At 53.2% G+C, this 14,282-nt stretch overlaps 1 protein-coding gene across 1 annotated transcript; it reads right to left on the minus strand.

The window, feature by feature from the left end:
• Positions 1-246: 246 nt before the first annotated feature.
• SMYD5 (SMYD family member 5) lies at positions 247-12,065 on the minus strand. The gene is made up of 13 exons (XM_081068543.1): positions 11,954-12,065; positions 8,015-8,123; positions 7,117-7,256; positions 6,534-6,655; positions 6,082-6,151; positions 5,373-5,477; positions 4,491-4,553; positions 4,202-4,272; positions 3,792-3,898; positions 3,410-3,466; positions 2,480-2,574; positions 1,766-1,836; positions 247-1,669 (listed from the first exon to the last, which is right to left on the minus strand). The coding sequence occupies exons 1-13, from the start codon at positions 12,047-12,049 to the stop codon at positions 1,525-1,527; spliced, it is 1,251 nt and encodes a 416-aa protein (XP_080924669.1). The 5' UTR covers positions 12,050-12,065; the 3' UTR covers positions 247-1,524.
• Positions 12,066-14,282: the final 2,217 nt, after the last annotated feature.

Consider the following 14,282-nt stretch of genomic DNA (forward strand, 5'->3'; position numbering starts at 1 on the left):
TCCCTCCGGAGAAAGCTCACCTTGCTGCCTGGCGCTGGGGGTCCACAGTGGGTCATAGAAGACCCTTGTGCTGGGGCTTAGAAACATTAGCACAGCAGAACAGATGAGACCGGAGATGAGCCCCAGCCGGGGAGCTGAGCTCCTACCTCCTGCCATTCCCTGGTCCCCTACGTGCCTTTGCACCGCCTGTGACTGCTGCATGCCCCAGCAGCTTGTCATCATTCTCCACCAAGCAGTCCTGCAAAGGCCTGTCACCACTCACAGTTTATTGAGAAGAGCGGGGCAGCGGGGGTGGGAGGGGGTGCTTGTGAAGGAGTAAGAACCCAGGGGCCTGACAGGCAGGCTCCACCTGACTCATGAGCCAGGAAAAGGCCTGGGGGGCAGGCACCTGTCTTCCTGGGATCCCTCAGCAGGTCTCCCAGGGAAGGTATGCAGAAAGGAACTGCGAGTGATGGGTTGTAATTCCCACAGCACCCCACCGAGAGTGAGTGGTAGTGCCGATATGGGGATGGGCGACAGTCAGGGCTAGTCTCCGAGCATCTAGCCCAGGTCCTCTAGGTTTCTGGAAGACTTCAGTGTTCCTCTGTGGAGACCCTAAAGATGAAGACTGAGGCCAGGAGAGCCCCTCACTGCCCCATGATCAGCTGGTCCCAAGGAAGACTCCAGAGCATCCTAATGTAAGGAGCACAGGCCTGTCACCCCCAGTCTCAACCATGCCGCTCGAGTCCTCAATGGGAAGAAGCTGTGAGGAAGGGGTCTCCACACGCCCCTCCTGAGGGAGGCAGAGGCCTCTTCCATACCCCACGGGGCCAGCCGCTGTGCCAGGACCTGGGAGGCAAGGCACAAGGTACAGATTCTGGAGTTTGGGGAAGGGGTTAAGTTCTACTCCCCCAGATGTCCAAGTGGCAGGAGTAGGAAGGTGGGGAGAGGGAAGTTCTCCCCCTGGTTCAGTGTTCCCCAGCAGAGAGCCTTACGGAAGGTGCTCTGGAGGCCCCGTTCTTCCTTCCTGCCTCTCCCAGCTGTGTGTGGTCAGGCAGCTGCCTCATCAGCTAGTGGTGGGAGGTGGGGAAGAAGGTGAAGGTGTCTCACTCTCCTTTCTTCTTCAGTGAAGTAAGGCTGTCCTCAGATTGCCACTTTGCTACCCCCCCCATAGCAATTAAGGGGGGTGAAGCCTCAAGTGGATGGGTAAGTGTGGCCATGGGGCCCAGGGAAAGAAACTGTTAGGCCCTGACCTTGGTTCTAGCTGCTCATACTCGAGTGGAGTCCTTCAGGGGAAGGCCACTTCTGAGAGGCTCAGTGACAGCGCAGAGCCTGAGCCACTCAGCAGCAGTGTCCAGAGGACGAAGTCTGGTGGGGGGTGGGGGACCTAGGGTCCAGCCTTTGTCCTACCCTCCAGCAGACATGGAGCTGGAATTGGGGGAAGCAGGCAATGGGAGTAGGGAGCTCCTTCCAAACCTCTTCTTTGGGGGAAGGCCCCCTTCTCCGGCAAGGTCTGGGGTAGGGCCCCTTCCAGGCAGGGAGACATCACACATCAGTCATCTCATCCCCCAGCTCTGCATCTTCCGGCTCTCCTTCCTCTTCCTCGTCGTCGTCCTCCTCCGAGGTCACGTTAGGTTCATCAGCCTCTGCCAGGCATTTGGGGCAGGAACAGACAAACAGATAGTTCTCCCTGCAGGGGGTGGGGAATAGCGGTGAGGGTGAAGTCAGGCAGCCACCAGGACGGAGGACCCAGAGCCCAGGTGCCCACCACGGCCCCAGCTGGCACCTGAGAATCTTGTGGCGGCTGTGGCGGCTACGCTCCCGCTGACAGCAGTCTAAGTAGCTGATACAGATTTCCTGGAGGGCAGACAAGAAGTGGGGTCTGACGGTCTGTGCTCTATTAAATGGGATTAGGGGTTCCCCAACCCCAGGGGCCTGAGATGCCCTTCGGCGAAGGGGTGGGCTGCCCGGATCCATTCCCAGGCCCTCAGCAAGCCCCTCTGAGGCTCTAACAACCTGCCTCTGAGACAGGGGACTGCAGTTAGCCTCAGGCTGCGGTTAAAAGCAGTCAGGGGCCAAGGTCTGGGGCTGGGTTCTGAGGTGACCTTGATGCGATGCTACCTGCCCTGGAAGAAAAGTTCCACCAGGCCCTGTACACTGTGCTAACAGTCAGGACCCCAAACCCACACTAGCACCCCACCGCCCACGCCATCTCCTGCTTTCTTAGAAGCCTCAGATTTGTTGATCAAAAGGTGGCTAAGGACGAGAACCTGGCATACAGCTGTCTCCCAAACACTGCTCTGAGGCTTTCTGGAGTTAGTTTTTGAAGAAGTGGAGTAGGGTTAGAGCATACTCATGGGCAAAAGACTCATGGCCTTGGGCAATGGGATTCAACTCAACAGCCTGAACTTGGGGCTGTAGCCACTGCTGCCCCGAATCTGGGCAGAACTTGCAAGGCCCACTGCTCCCTGTCCTGCCCCCCAGCTCCCAGCCCCCTCACCTCTCCTGGCTTAATATCCTCCAGGGCGGTGACATGCAAAAGGAAGTTGTTTTCCGGGAAGGAGGTCTCTGCATTGGGGACACAGCTGTGGTTGCCTACGTCATGAGAGGCAGGTAATGAGGATTCCTGATTAATAAAAGTAACAGCCTCAACTCTGCAGAGCACTAGGTCCCATCCTTCCTTGTTCTCTGACGCCTGCTAGGGCTGCACAGGTCCTGGACTTCAAGTTTCCCGTCCAGTGCTCTTTCCTGAAGAGCACAGAGCACCGGCACAAATGCGGGTCCACATCACTCCTCCCACCGTCACGACTGTGCCCGCTTTCCTCCTTACCCATCACCCTGAGTTTCAGTTGTGTTCCCAGTGTGTCACAAAGGGAGGAACAGGGAGGGCTATGAAAGGGCTGCCCATGCCAGACCACTAACTCAGTCCTGTCTGCCTCTGAGAGCCTACTATGGGACGGTAGTGGTCCTGGAGCCTGGGAGGAGGGGTTTGAAGTGAGGCAACCAGAGTGGGAGGCTGGATGTAGAACAGACTATAGTCTGAGTTGACTACCCCTCCCCCTCAGGTGGAGATAAGACCGCCTGGCAGCCTGAGCTCCCTCCTCCCAGGATGCTGAGGGCCTCCCAGGCTCCCCTGACACTGCCAAATCTCACAGGGCAGTGGTGGTGCAAGGCCCATGCTTCCATCTGTGACTATGCCAGAGCACAGGTCCTGGCCCACTGGAAGGTTTTATATAGAAACATATATTAAGGCACAAACATCCCATAAATGAATGAATGAAACACTGATGGACCGAAAGGCCCAGAAGAATCTCCACAGAAGCTAAGACCTAATGCCACTCCCAGACTCAGCCCTACCCGCCTAGAAGGGGCCAAGCAAAAGGGGTGAACTGTGGCTGCGAGGCCACCCCTGCTCAAGGCCAAAACTCACAGCAGCTCTGAAGCACAAAGAGGCCGGATCCTTCACAGTTAAGAAACTCGCCAGTAGCTGTAAGACAGAATACGCAGATGTTATGCTACCCATTTTACAGGGAAAAGGAAAGTAGGTTTACAAGTAGACACTGTCCAAGGCTCACTGTCCCACCACCCTACTTCTCCTGAACTTACACCTCTGAGGCACAAGCCTTGCTTTACTATAAACGATCGCGCCACATTTGTTCAGCACACCCCGACCCCCAGCATCAAGCCTCTGCATGGATCTCAGGGCCACTTGTCATCTGCGTGTCCTGTGGACAGATCCGCAGCTTCCCACAGGCATACAAGGATTATGTCCCCCACCACTCGGGGAAGGCTGTGTCTACCATCTCACCAACCTGCCTCGATGTCCTTGTATAGCTGGTCAATGAAGGCATCCAGCTGCTCGCGGTCCTGAGGCTTCAGCTCCAGCTCGTCACAGGCATGGACCCACTGGCTCAGGGAGCTGGGGGTCCCAGGCAGCCGAGTTGGGGAGGAAGAGGTCCGGCTCACGGGCCTCTCCACCTCCAGGCTAGTTAATCCCATTTCTTTCTCCAGGGTATTCCCCAACAGACCAAGGCTCCCCAGGGCAGACTCCACCATCTCAGTCTTTCTGGTCCCCATCACTGGGTCCAGTCCAGCGCTCTGGACACAAAGTCACCCCCTGCCCCACCCTAATCCTGAAAGGAGCTGTGGCTGCCTTCCTCAGTCAATCTCCCCCTGAGCCCTGAGGGACAAGTCCAACATATCTGGAATAGTGTCTCCTAACCTGGTCCCAATTCCTTGGCCATTGGTCCCAACAAGAGCAAAGAGAGACCGGAATCCATCTGGAGTGAACCACTGTGGGGGAGAAAGACATGAGCAGTCAGGTTACAGCCACCTGATTTTCCTCCTGATCCAACTCTGTTCAGGAAGGCTTCCATGAGTCAGTCCCATCCCAACTCCAAAAAACCAAGTCAGCTCTGGCTTAGTTGTCCTCGTAGAAGCTGCTGACTCCGCTGCTCCTGGAGAGCTGGAGTGACTGGGGAGGACATAGGTCCCCCCGTCCCCACTCTCACCTGGCTGAGTGCTTCCTCGTAAAGGGCCTCTGTGAAGAGTCTCCGCAGAAGTTCCAGCTGGCCCTGGTTTAGGGGAAGCAGGGAGAGACTTGCATCCCTGAGGATTTCCCATTAACACCCAGGCTGGGCCCAGAAGACCGTGGGCGGGAAGGCAAAGGGCCAGCTCTGCAGACTGAGCTTTCCCTGGGCAGAGGAAGGCCACGGAGTCATCTCCAGAGAGCCATGGCAGTCCGTGGCCTGCTTCAATCCACAGTGGCAAGCCCAAGTCCCTCCCTGCCTTCCAGCACTCCGACCAGCAGGCCCGAGGAAGCCTGGCTTGGAACATCAGCCCTTACCACCAGCCTCCAGGTTCCCCTAACTGGCCTCCAGACCAGCTTGCCTCTCCCCGTCCTCTCCTCAGCTTCGGTGCAGGAAGGCCCACCCCAGATGCCCTTTCACACACTTATCCCCACCTTCAGGCAGTTCCTGTGTGGAAGGCTGCTGTCCTCAGCGAGATTTGTAATTCTCTGCTTGGGAGTGGATACTCGGTACATTAGCAGCTAAAATTCTCCTGTTTCACACTGCTTCCTGACCCTGTGGACCCCCACCCCTCCATTTTCCCTTATACCCGACTTGCCCACTGCTATCCTATCGTGAGGTCCTGCCTTTCCACACCAGGGCACCCAACCCCTCCTTCCTCTGTCATCACCCCACTTCCCAGTGTTAGGTCCACGTTAGGTCACGAAGTTAAACAGTGGCAGGAATGTAAGTCCTCTGAATAGATTTTTGGCCTCAGGTTCTAACTGCTTCCTGTGGCTGGGAAGGGACCAAATGTGGAGTTTCCCTCAGGTTGCCATAGAACCTCCCAAGCTATTGGAGGGGAGCTCATGGGCAAAGACCAACCTTGAATTTGTCCCCCAGGAGTTTGTGGACAATTTCTTCCTCCTCATTGGCCGTTTTATTGCAGAACTGGGAGAAGAGCCTGATCCAACGATCCTTGTCCTTAGCCTGCAGTGAACAGATGTATTTCAGGGTCACGCTCCCACATGCCCATGCGTGCACGTACAAACAGAAACCCACATCCTTACTGCCACTCTCGCCATATGGGAGCAGCAGCTATGATTTAAAGCCATCGGGGAAATACACCTGAGCTTCTCGGTAAACCCTTCCCCTGCCTAGGGACGTCCTCCCCACCCTGCATATCCCCAAGCATCTTCCCAACTGGGGCCAAACTAGACAATTTAACAACACTTGGAAAAACAGGAGAATGAGGCTGAGGAGCAACAGTATTCATAGAAGAGGTTAGAATAGCTTCTCTTGCTTTATGTAAGAGACACAATCCTAAAAAAGTGGTGCTTAGAAATCAAATGCATGAATTGCTGCTACGTAAGAAGTCCTCTCACAGATCAAAGGCTAAGGCAAGGTGAGCCCAGACTCCCCCTGCTAGATGTATGGTTAGCGACTCCTAAGGTTTGCATAGTAAGGAACTGTGCTTTGGGGAACCCAGGAGGAACTCTGCATCCAACCCACAGTCTTGAGGTGAGGAGGAGACTGAAGCCAAGGGCTGAATGAGACTAGAGTCAGCTTCCCTCGGAGGGTCAGCTGGGCTCACCTGCTTCACTGTGGCCACCATCCGGGCCATCAACATGATGCTGGCAGTCTCAGGGGGGTAGTGAACACTCCTGGGGAGAAAGAAAAAGGTTTAGCCTAGAAACACCCTCCCAAATAGCTAAGTTCAAGGAAGTCCAGTCTGATTGCTACAGAGAATCCTTCCTACCAACCCTATTTATAACCAAACAGAGCAAGTCATCGGCAAGGGCTTGGGCAGGACGTCACATTGGACGTCCTATGGACTTCAAGGGACTTTCTAGAAGTGTAAAATGCCGAGGATGGTGGGACTGGCAGTTCAGACTAAAGGCAGGGACTTGGGTGACGTGACCTCTGTTTAATCCTAAGAATGGGGTAAGATCTGAGGAATGGTAACAAGAAAGATGGCTGCATCTGCTGAGCCTAGGCAGGCAGGGAGAGAGGGGTAAAGGAAAGAAGAGCTAAAATGCCACCTACCTCCATGCCTCCTGCAGCTTATTGAGAGGATGCAGGGGGTCATCCTGGGAGGGGCCTGGGCACAGGACACGATGGTACTGCTCAGCAGCTGCCAGCCGACATTCTGCACTGCAGTACATCACCTGTTGGAAGGGGTGGCGGTCAGCACCCTAGGATCTGGCCGTGGGGCAAGGCACACACGTCCCATGTGGTACCCACATGCTCTAACTGCATTTCTTCCTCAAACAGCCCCTGAGCAGTAGTAGCTCAGTGGTACTATGACATGAGAAAGCATCCGGTGCTCTGGGGGCATGTGAGGAAGCACCTAACCCAGGCTGGTAAAATCACGGGAAGGACAGAGAGCTTTGCAGGTAGAGGGGAAAGCTCCCCTAGGCTCCTGGGAAGAGGGCAAGCTCCCACCAAGCCTATTTTCTAGACAACGGGACTGGAACAGGGAGGACGAAACTGGCACAATGCCTGAGCCTTCCACATCTTACCCTACACTACAGCTCTCAAGGGCCACGACCGGGGTGTCCTCGTTCCGGTCTCCCCAGAGAGGACTTCAGCTAAGCCCCTTTCAGGTGCACTCCCCAAGGACACTCACCTGGCAGTAGGGACAGCTCTGGTGGAGGTCCTTTCGCACTGTACATAGCTCAGGGTGAGGCAGCACCTGGCCGGGTTTCCCGGTCAGCCTCTGGGCATTCTCCTCCGCCTTCTCCAGTGCCCGCAGGCAATGGTCACAGGCTGAGGGAGCGAGCCAGACATGACAGTGTAAGTCTCTTGAGAGCAGGGGCCATGTTTGTCCTTTTCACAGCAGTATCCCCAGGGCCAGAATAATGGCGAGCACTTAATAGGTGCTCAGTAAACATTTGGGACGTGAGTAAATATGCTAAAGAATGGAAAGCATGAATGAATTTCCATGCATTCAAAGGTAGATGATTCCCTCTTCCCCCTCTGAGGAAACCCCACCCCTCTTTCTCAATGGGACTTAGTCTGTAGGGCTCTCCTCCTTCCCCCAGACTGGGTTTTTCCCACATTCTGGAGCCACGTGATCCTCCTTCCACAGTTTGTCTCTGGCCTAAGAAAAGTGTGAAGAAAAGCACGTGGCTGGCAAAGCCACAGGCATCCGTTGCTTCTGACTCCCAACACAGCCTTTTTTGACCAAGGGGCATGTGGCCTCCTCCTGGCAGAGGGCTCCACTTTGGCACAGAGCCCTTCAGCATGACCTCCAGTCCCTTACACTAGGCCTGAGTTCCACCTGAGTGGCCGTCCTCCCCCAGGAAGCACTTAGGAAGAGCCTCTCTCCTACAGGCTCACAGCCCCCTAAAGGCCTGAGATCAGACAGAGGTGTGGTCCTCAGGAGCGGTTCTCCAAGAGAAGACAGCCTTTCCTCCCAACACCAGACTTTCAGAGACAGCTGCCAATGGCGATGTACGCAACTCTCTTCCGCGCACAAAGGCAGCCGGGCGAGGAGCCACGAGGAGAGGGCAAGGTGTGCGCACCTCGGTACCGATAAAGTGCATTCCAGAGAAACTGCGCAGCCACCAGGGGCCGTTCTACGAAGATGGTCTCCCCCTTCCGGGTCAGCTGTGTGGCAAAGAGCCCCTTCCCCTAAGAGGGCAGACAAGGAATAGAATGGCCATTAGAAGAGACAGAGTGCCTCCCCGCCTCACCTCCACATGCTCCGTCAGCAGAGGCCCCTGCCACGGGAGGGTCCTTGGAGCTCGGTCAGCACCCCCGTAACTGCCTCCTCCTGGAAATGCAGTTCTGACCTACTTTGAGTCACACTTCCGTCAGCCTGTTCAGAGCAGAGGGCCTGGGATGGGGAGGGAGCCAACATATCAGCCATCTCAGACTACACAGAGGAGGAGAATTTTTAGATTGGCCAGAGCAGAGCCAAGGCTCATAGCAGGCAGCGGCCTCTTGTACCAGGAGCTGGTAACAGTAGGGCAGTTTTCTCCGAGTCACCCACATGCCCCTCCAGGATCCTGGCAGTGCTGCTACTGCCCAGGGTTGCAAAGAAACCCTACCCCAAGGGAAAGGGAGGCTTAGTTTGTGCCCTACTTCCCAGGTTGGCTGGGTACTCACACAACCTAGCATAGTGCCTGGCACCCAACAACTTCCAGGGGTTACTCTGAAAGGAATGACTACTCCTAGTACCAGTACGAATGCTAACTTGCTGTGAACCTTTGAGCCAAATGCTTCACTTCTTTGCATGTTTCCCACATGAAAAGTGAGGATTATAATAATACCTACCAGGTAGTTTCTAGCATGCAATGATATAACACAGGTGGACGGGCCTCATGAGTCCTAGCCCCTTACCACTTAGTGAGGGGACAGACGGGCAGCCTGGGCGTCAGCTGGGAGACTGTTAGGAATGCCGAATCTCAGACCCCACCCCAGACCTGCTGAATCTGAATCTATACTTTAACGCCCAGGTAACTCATATGCATGTTAAAATTTGAGAGGCAGCGTCTAGAATACCATATACCACATAAGGAATGAAGGATGAGGAAACAGTCACTGATGCCATCTCTCAGATGTGCAAAGGGATTTGGGAGACAACTTCAAACCCAGGCAAGTTATCGGCCCCACCGGGCACTTGCTCCCACTGTTCACTTAGAGAAGAGAGGTGGTGCCCCTGACAACACTGAACTGTCACAAGAAGGGAGAGAAAGAAAAATGATTGACACAGCCGTGAAATGTCCTGTCATGTGGCCTCCTGGGTAGCTCCCTCTTTCCTTCTAGCATTGGCACTCTGGCTAGACAGAGGCACCTTCCAAAGTCAGAGAAGCAGGGAAGTGTGGACTAGGACAGGCCTTCAGCAACCCATGAGTCACAAATCTCAACCCTCTGAACAACTCTGGGAGCTCTCACAGTAGACGGGGCAGCTGAACAAAACTGCTGGGCAAAGGTGTGGATGCGCTCTTGATTGTCTTTCCGGAAACCCCACCTCCACGCCTTGTAGTCCCTGGGACCCAGTCTAGCAAAATGAAAACTTGGCCTTCTGCTATTGGACAGAAAAGACATGGACAGGGCCCCACATTATCTGAGACAATCTCAAATCTCAACATTAGATAAATATCGATCTCTTTCTAAAGGACCAAATGTGAAAAATATTTAGTAATCAAAACAAAGCGAAAAGAAGCAGAGCTATTCCTCTGTGAAACTGCTCATCCCCAAAACATAAAAGTGTTTCAAGAAAAATAGCTCTTAATTCCTATTTCCAAGAAGCTTGGAGAAAAGTGAACCAGAGTGGAAAGGGCACAAACAATGCAAAGATATTTCCAATTTGAAGAACAAGTGATTATGCAAAACTCTAAGACTATGTAGAAATTTGTAAATCTTTACTAAATGATTTTATGAAAAATATAAATTACCAAAGCTGAATTCAAAAGTAGGAAAGCCTAGACAGACTACTAAACAGCGTTTTCTCCTATTAATACCTGTGGCCCACCAGTATGGCATTCTGGTTGGCATCCACTGTATTTGGTTAGGTTTCTGTTGCGATTGGTCACATGCCTGGCATAATAGTTGGTACACTTTTAAATAGCATTCCTGCTAGTATCTATAGAAGCGATAAAGTTGTCAACTATCCTACATGAGGCCACTAACCTATATGGTTTCATGGGTCAGCTCTACCAAACTAAAGAATAATTCTCATGCTATTTAAACTACTCACTAACAGAAAAAAAAGTGTAAGGCTTCTCCATTTTACTAAAACAATAAGCATAACTGATGTGGTAACCTGAGGAAAATAGCACAAAGAAAAAAATGTCACAAACCAATCTCACTTGGTGAATACAGATGCAAAAAGCCCACGATAATCTATCTTGTCACCAAGTCTGGTAGCAATGTGATTTTTCTCCAGCAGCAGATCAGGTGTAGTCATGGAGAGCTCATTCTTCCAGAGCTGGGGTTTTGATAGAAGGCTGGGACAGCACAATTAGGGAAGAAGAGTGGCTGAAGTAATGAAGTGAGAGGGGAAAAGTGAAGAAAGCAGGGGGCCGAGAGATAGGAAGCTAAGCGAAGGTAAAGGTGAATATTTCTACATGCCAAGAGTGATGGAACTGAGACACCATCAAACTGGGAGCCAATCAAGAGTACTAGAGGTGGGTGGCCAGTTAGCTCAATTAGAACATGGTGCTGATAACACCAAGGTTGCCGGTTCCATCCCCGCGTGGGCCACTGTGAGCTTCGCACTTCTTAAAAAACAAACAAGCAAACAACAACAAAAAACAAAGAGTATTAGAGAACATAAGATGAAGATGTGAGAAGCTGAGGAGGCCAAGGACATAGAAGTGATATTCCATGGAAGGAAAGGAATGCTCCAGATGCCTGTGGTGTAGAAAGAAGGGCAATGGAAAGCCCGGGTGGGAACCTGGATCAGTATGAAGATGCTGAGGACAGGAGGCAGAGGACTAAAAGACTGGTATCTTGGCCAAGGACTAGAATACACACAGCCCCTACACAGAATAAATTATTCAACCTCACTAATAAACAAAGAAATGTAAATGAGAACAAAGCAATAACATTTTGCACATATCAATTGGCAAAGATAACTAGGAAGGAAAACACGCAGTGTTGGAGAGAACCAAAAGATGCGTGCACAGAAAATGAACTCCCAGACCTTTGACCTCAGGAATGAAAATAAGATACAACATAAGGGCCCACACATATTTGATTCGGGGAACTGTGGCCATCCCATGAAATAGACTATTACTCAGCTCTTAAAAATGAATACACAGAAATAGGTTTAGTGATGTGGATTTACTGCTGCATCGAAAAGCAGTTTCTAAAAACGCGATTTTAATATACACGTATTTGAAGAATAGGATTATAGGTGATGTTTACCCCCTCTTTCTTTACATGCATTTTCAATTTTCTCCTGCAACGAACTTTGAAAGAAACGATAATACAACGACAAAATCACGTCACCGTCCTGCTCAAACCTCTCGAATGCCCCCGCGGGCTTCAGGCTCCGGTCCAAATTCCTTAGCACTCGGGTCTTGGCCTCTCTCGTCATCCCCCGGCCCAAATCTCCCTGCGAAAGTTCCCTGAGGACCCGAGCCTTCTTATAGCTCGGTTCCCTCTGCTCGGCCCCGCCCCGCCCCGCGCTCCCGGAGCCCAGCAAGTGTCCCCCAGCCTGGGCCCGCAGGTCGGGGGGCTCCCCCAGCCCCTCCTGGTGCAGCCGCATTCGGGCCGCCGGAGGGTGGACCCCGATTCCGCGGGAAGGGGACGCGCACTGAGGTTCTGGAGGTCCACCGCGTGACGGCCCGCGGAGGCAGCCGGGGACCAGGGAGCTCCCGGCCGCGAGCAAGGGCCGGGCCGCAGCGCCCGAACGACAGAGGAGCCGCTCGACTCCAGGCGTAGGGCCCGGGGGGCCTGTTTCGAAGTCCGGGCTGGGTGGGGACTCCCGGCGGGACCCGCCCCGCTCTCACCTTGGAGCTGCTCACGAAGCGGACTTCCACGGCGGCTCGGGCCCGGCCCGCCACGCCCACGCAGAAGGAGAACACGTCGCCCATGGAGGCCGCCATCTTGGGCGCGCCTCCGCCTCCTGACCTTTGACCCAGACCCGACCCGAGAGCCACGCCCTCTGGCCCGGCTCCCGGCGTGTGTGTCCGGGAGTCCCTAAAATTTGACAAACGCGCGATTCCGAATTTGATCTACGTGTGTTTAGGTCCATTGGTTTCTTGACGGGGTGGAGCTGGACCTGACTTTGTGCTTTTATATCTGTCCAGTGTTGCGTCTGGCTCCGTCTTCGCGGCCAGTATGTACCTCTGCATGGAGCCGTTGTGCGTGCACAGTGTTGATGTGTGCATCTGTGTACATGCTTGTGTGTCTGTCTGTTGTCGCTCTCGATTCAGTGTCCGTCTTGCGTGGCAGGTCGTTGGACCCAGCCCGGGCTAGGACAGCCGCACGCCCCGTTACTCCTGTCCTCGCTGACCCTCAACCTGAAGGGATGACTAGCCCGCCCCACTAAGTCGGGCTCAAGATTTCCCTTCTCCGTGGGCCCCTCTGGCAACGGAACACACAGTCCTGTGAATGATCGGGCTGCACTTGTGCCTGTCTCAGGCTCTTCAGTGGCTTAGGGCCTTGGCAGCCTGGGGCGGGGAAGGGAGGGACAGGGGTCGGGACCCCCTGTGGACCTCAGGTCTGAGGTCTCCTGAAGTTGTACGCAGAACTGAGTGTGCATATGCACGTTGTCCTGACCACGGGAGAAGGGCTTTCTCATTCAGGACCCGGAACCTGAATGAGAGAAACCACTGACAGGACTGACCTCCATGTCTCATTCCCTTGTCCTCCAACTGATTCTGTGCCCTTGAAAAGGGACCCATGTCTGCCTCTGCTATGGTCTCATGGTGACATTTGGGGCTTGGGTAGAGTCCAGTAATGGCTGAATAGGTAGCTGACTTGATTAAAAAAGAAAAAACGTGAGCCAATTGTTCTTGGAAGAGGCCAGATGAGATTCAGCTGGGTTCCTTTGATTATTTAATAGAGTTGACTTTGGACCCAGCATTAGAAAGGATCTCCCTGAAGATAGGGACAGAGAAGGGTTTTTGGAGGTGGATCCTGGCCTCCCTCAAGCCTTTGGCCTGTTGTCCAGAAGACGATGGTCCAGTCTTCGGATTAGGTGGTTTTCCAGGGTCAACTTTGCTCCCTGCCTTTTCTCTCTCAGAAAACTCTAGAGCAGTGGGGACCGCGCCCTTTCTCACCTCCAGGTGGCAGGGCAGGCCTCCTTCCACCAGCTCACCTCAGTACCCAGAAGCTTCTAGATTGTAAAGAAATACCCTCAGCAGAGGCCCACCCAGGAATGTGGAGTGCTAGAGAAATCAGCTCTGCAAATGCTGGTGGCCGTCTTCACAGAGGTAAGCTATCAGCTAGGCTTCTTAAAGATAAACTCCTGGGAAGGAAACGGAACCATGAGTCAGAGTTGTGAAGTGGGGGAAATAATAACTCTCTCATGAAAATACAAAGTTTATAATAAAACGCCAGCCTTGGCAATGGCAGGGTCAAATTTCTCTATTCTGTATAAAAACGGAGTGTATATGTGGAGGTGGTCGGGAAGGCCTAGGCAGGTTGCTAGAGGGAAAGAGATGGTAGTCAGGGTAGCATGTCTGCTCCAAGGAGACATCTGGGCCTGAAGAGATGTCAGTTCAGGTAAACTGGTAACAGTTCAGACAAAACAAGAAAATGTTGGGGAACTCTGTGAGGGGAAGTGGGCTAAATAGTCTACCTTTCCCTCCTCTTTGCTGTTAGCTCCATCATCTCTGATGGGGAAGAGTCTTCTATGCCCAGACATTGATTGAAGGAGGCCCTCTCTCTTCCACAGCCAGGCCAGGAAAAGATTAATCCCTGGAGAAGTCAGAGCTGGTGCAGGTACCACTCCTCCAGGTGAAGGGGGCCTCTAAGCCTTAACAGTTGCTGCATAGTTAGCACTGGGCCAGGCACACTGTAAATGCTTTACAAACATCATCTTAGCTCTGGGAGGTCTAAGTTATCCACATACCCATTATACAGGTGAAGAAAAAAGGCTCAGAAGTTCAGTAGTATGGCCAAGGACATAACTGAAGGCCAAAGTCTATGCCCCTGATTATTGCATTATTGCAGCTCCCAGGAGTCAATATAGAAAAGTTCTCAACAGTTCAGATTCTTCTGGTGCCCATTGATCGTGACGAGGCTCTGTCGTAAGATGTGGGTCAGGGAGGTCCAGTGGGTGGCTCCAGGAAGAGTTAGCCCAGATAGCCTGGGTCGAGTCTCCATCCCATT

The sequence above is a fragment of the Rhinolophus hipposideros genome (genome assembly GCF_964194185.1).
Source record: "Rhinolophus hipposideros genome assembly, chromosome: 12".
NCBI classification, from domain to species: Eukaryota; Metazoa; Chordata; class Mammalia; order Chiroptera; family Rhinolophidae; genus Rhinolophus; species Rhinolophus hipposideros.

Coding starts and splice junctions, on each gene's coding strand:
- SMYD5 (XM_081068543.1), bottom strand. CDS start 12,049: ATGGCGGCCTCCATGGGCGACGTGTTCTCCTTCTGCGTGGGCGTGGCG. Junction 5,478..6,081: donor TGGTGGCCACAGTGAAGCAG/GTGAGCCCAGCT, acceptor TGTTCACTGCAG/GCTAAGGACAAGGATCGTTG. Junction 1,837..2,479: donor AGGATATTAAGCCAGGAGAG/GTGAGGGGGCTG, acceptor TCTGCCCTCCAG/GAAATCTGTATCAGCTACTT.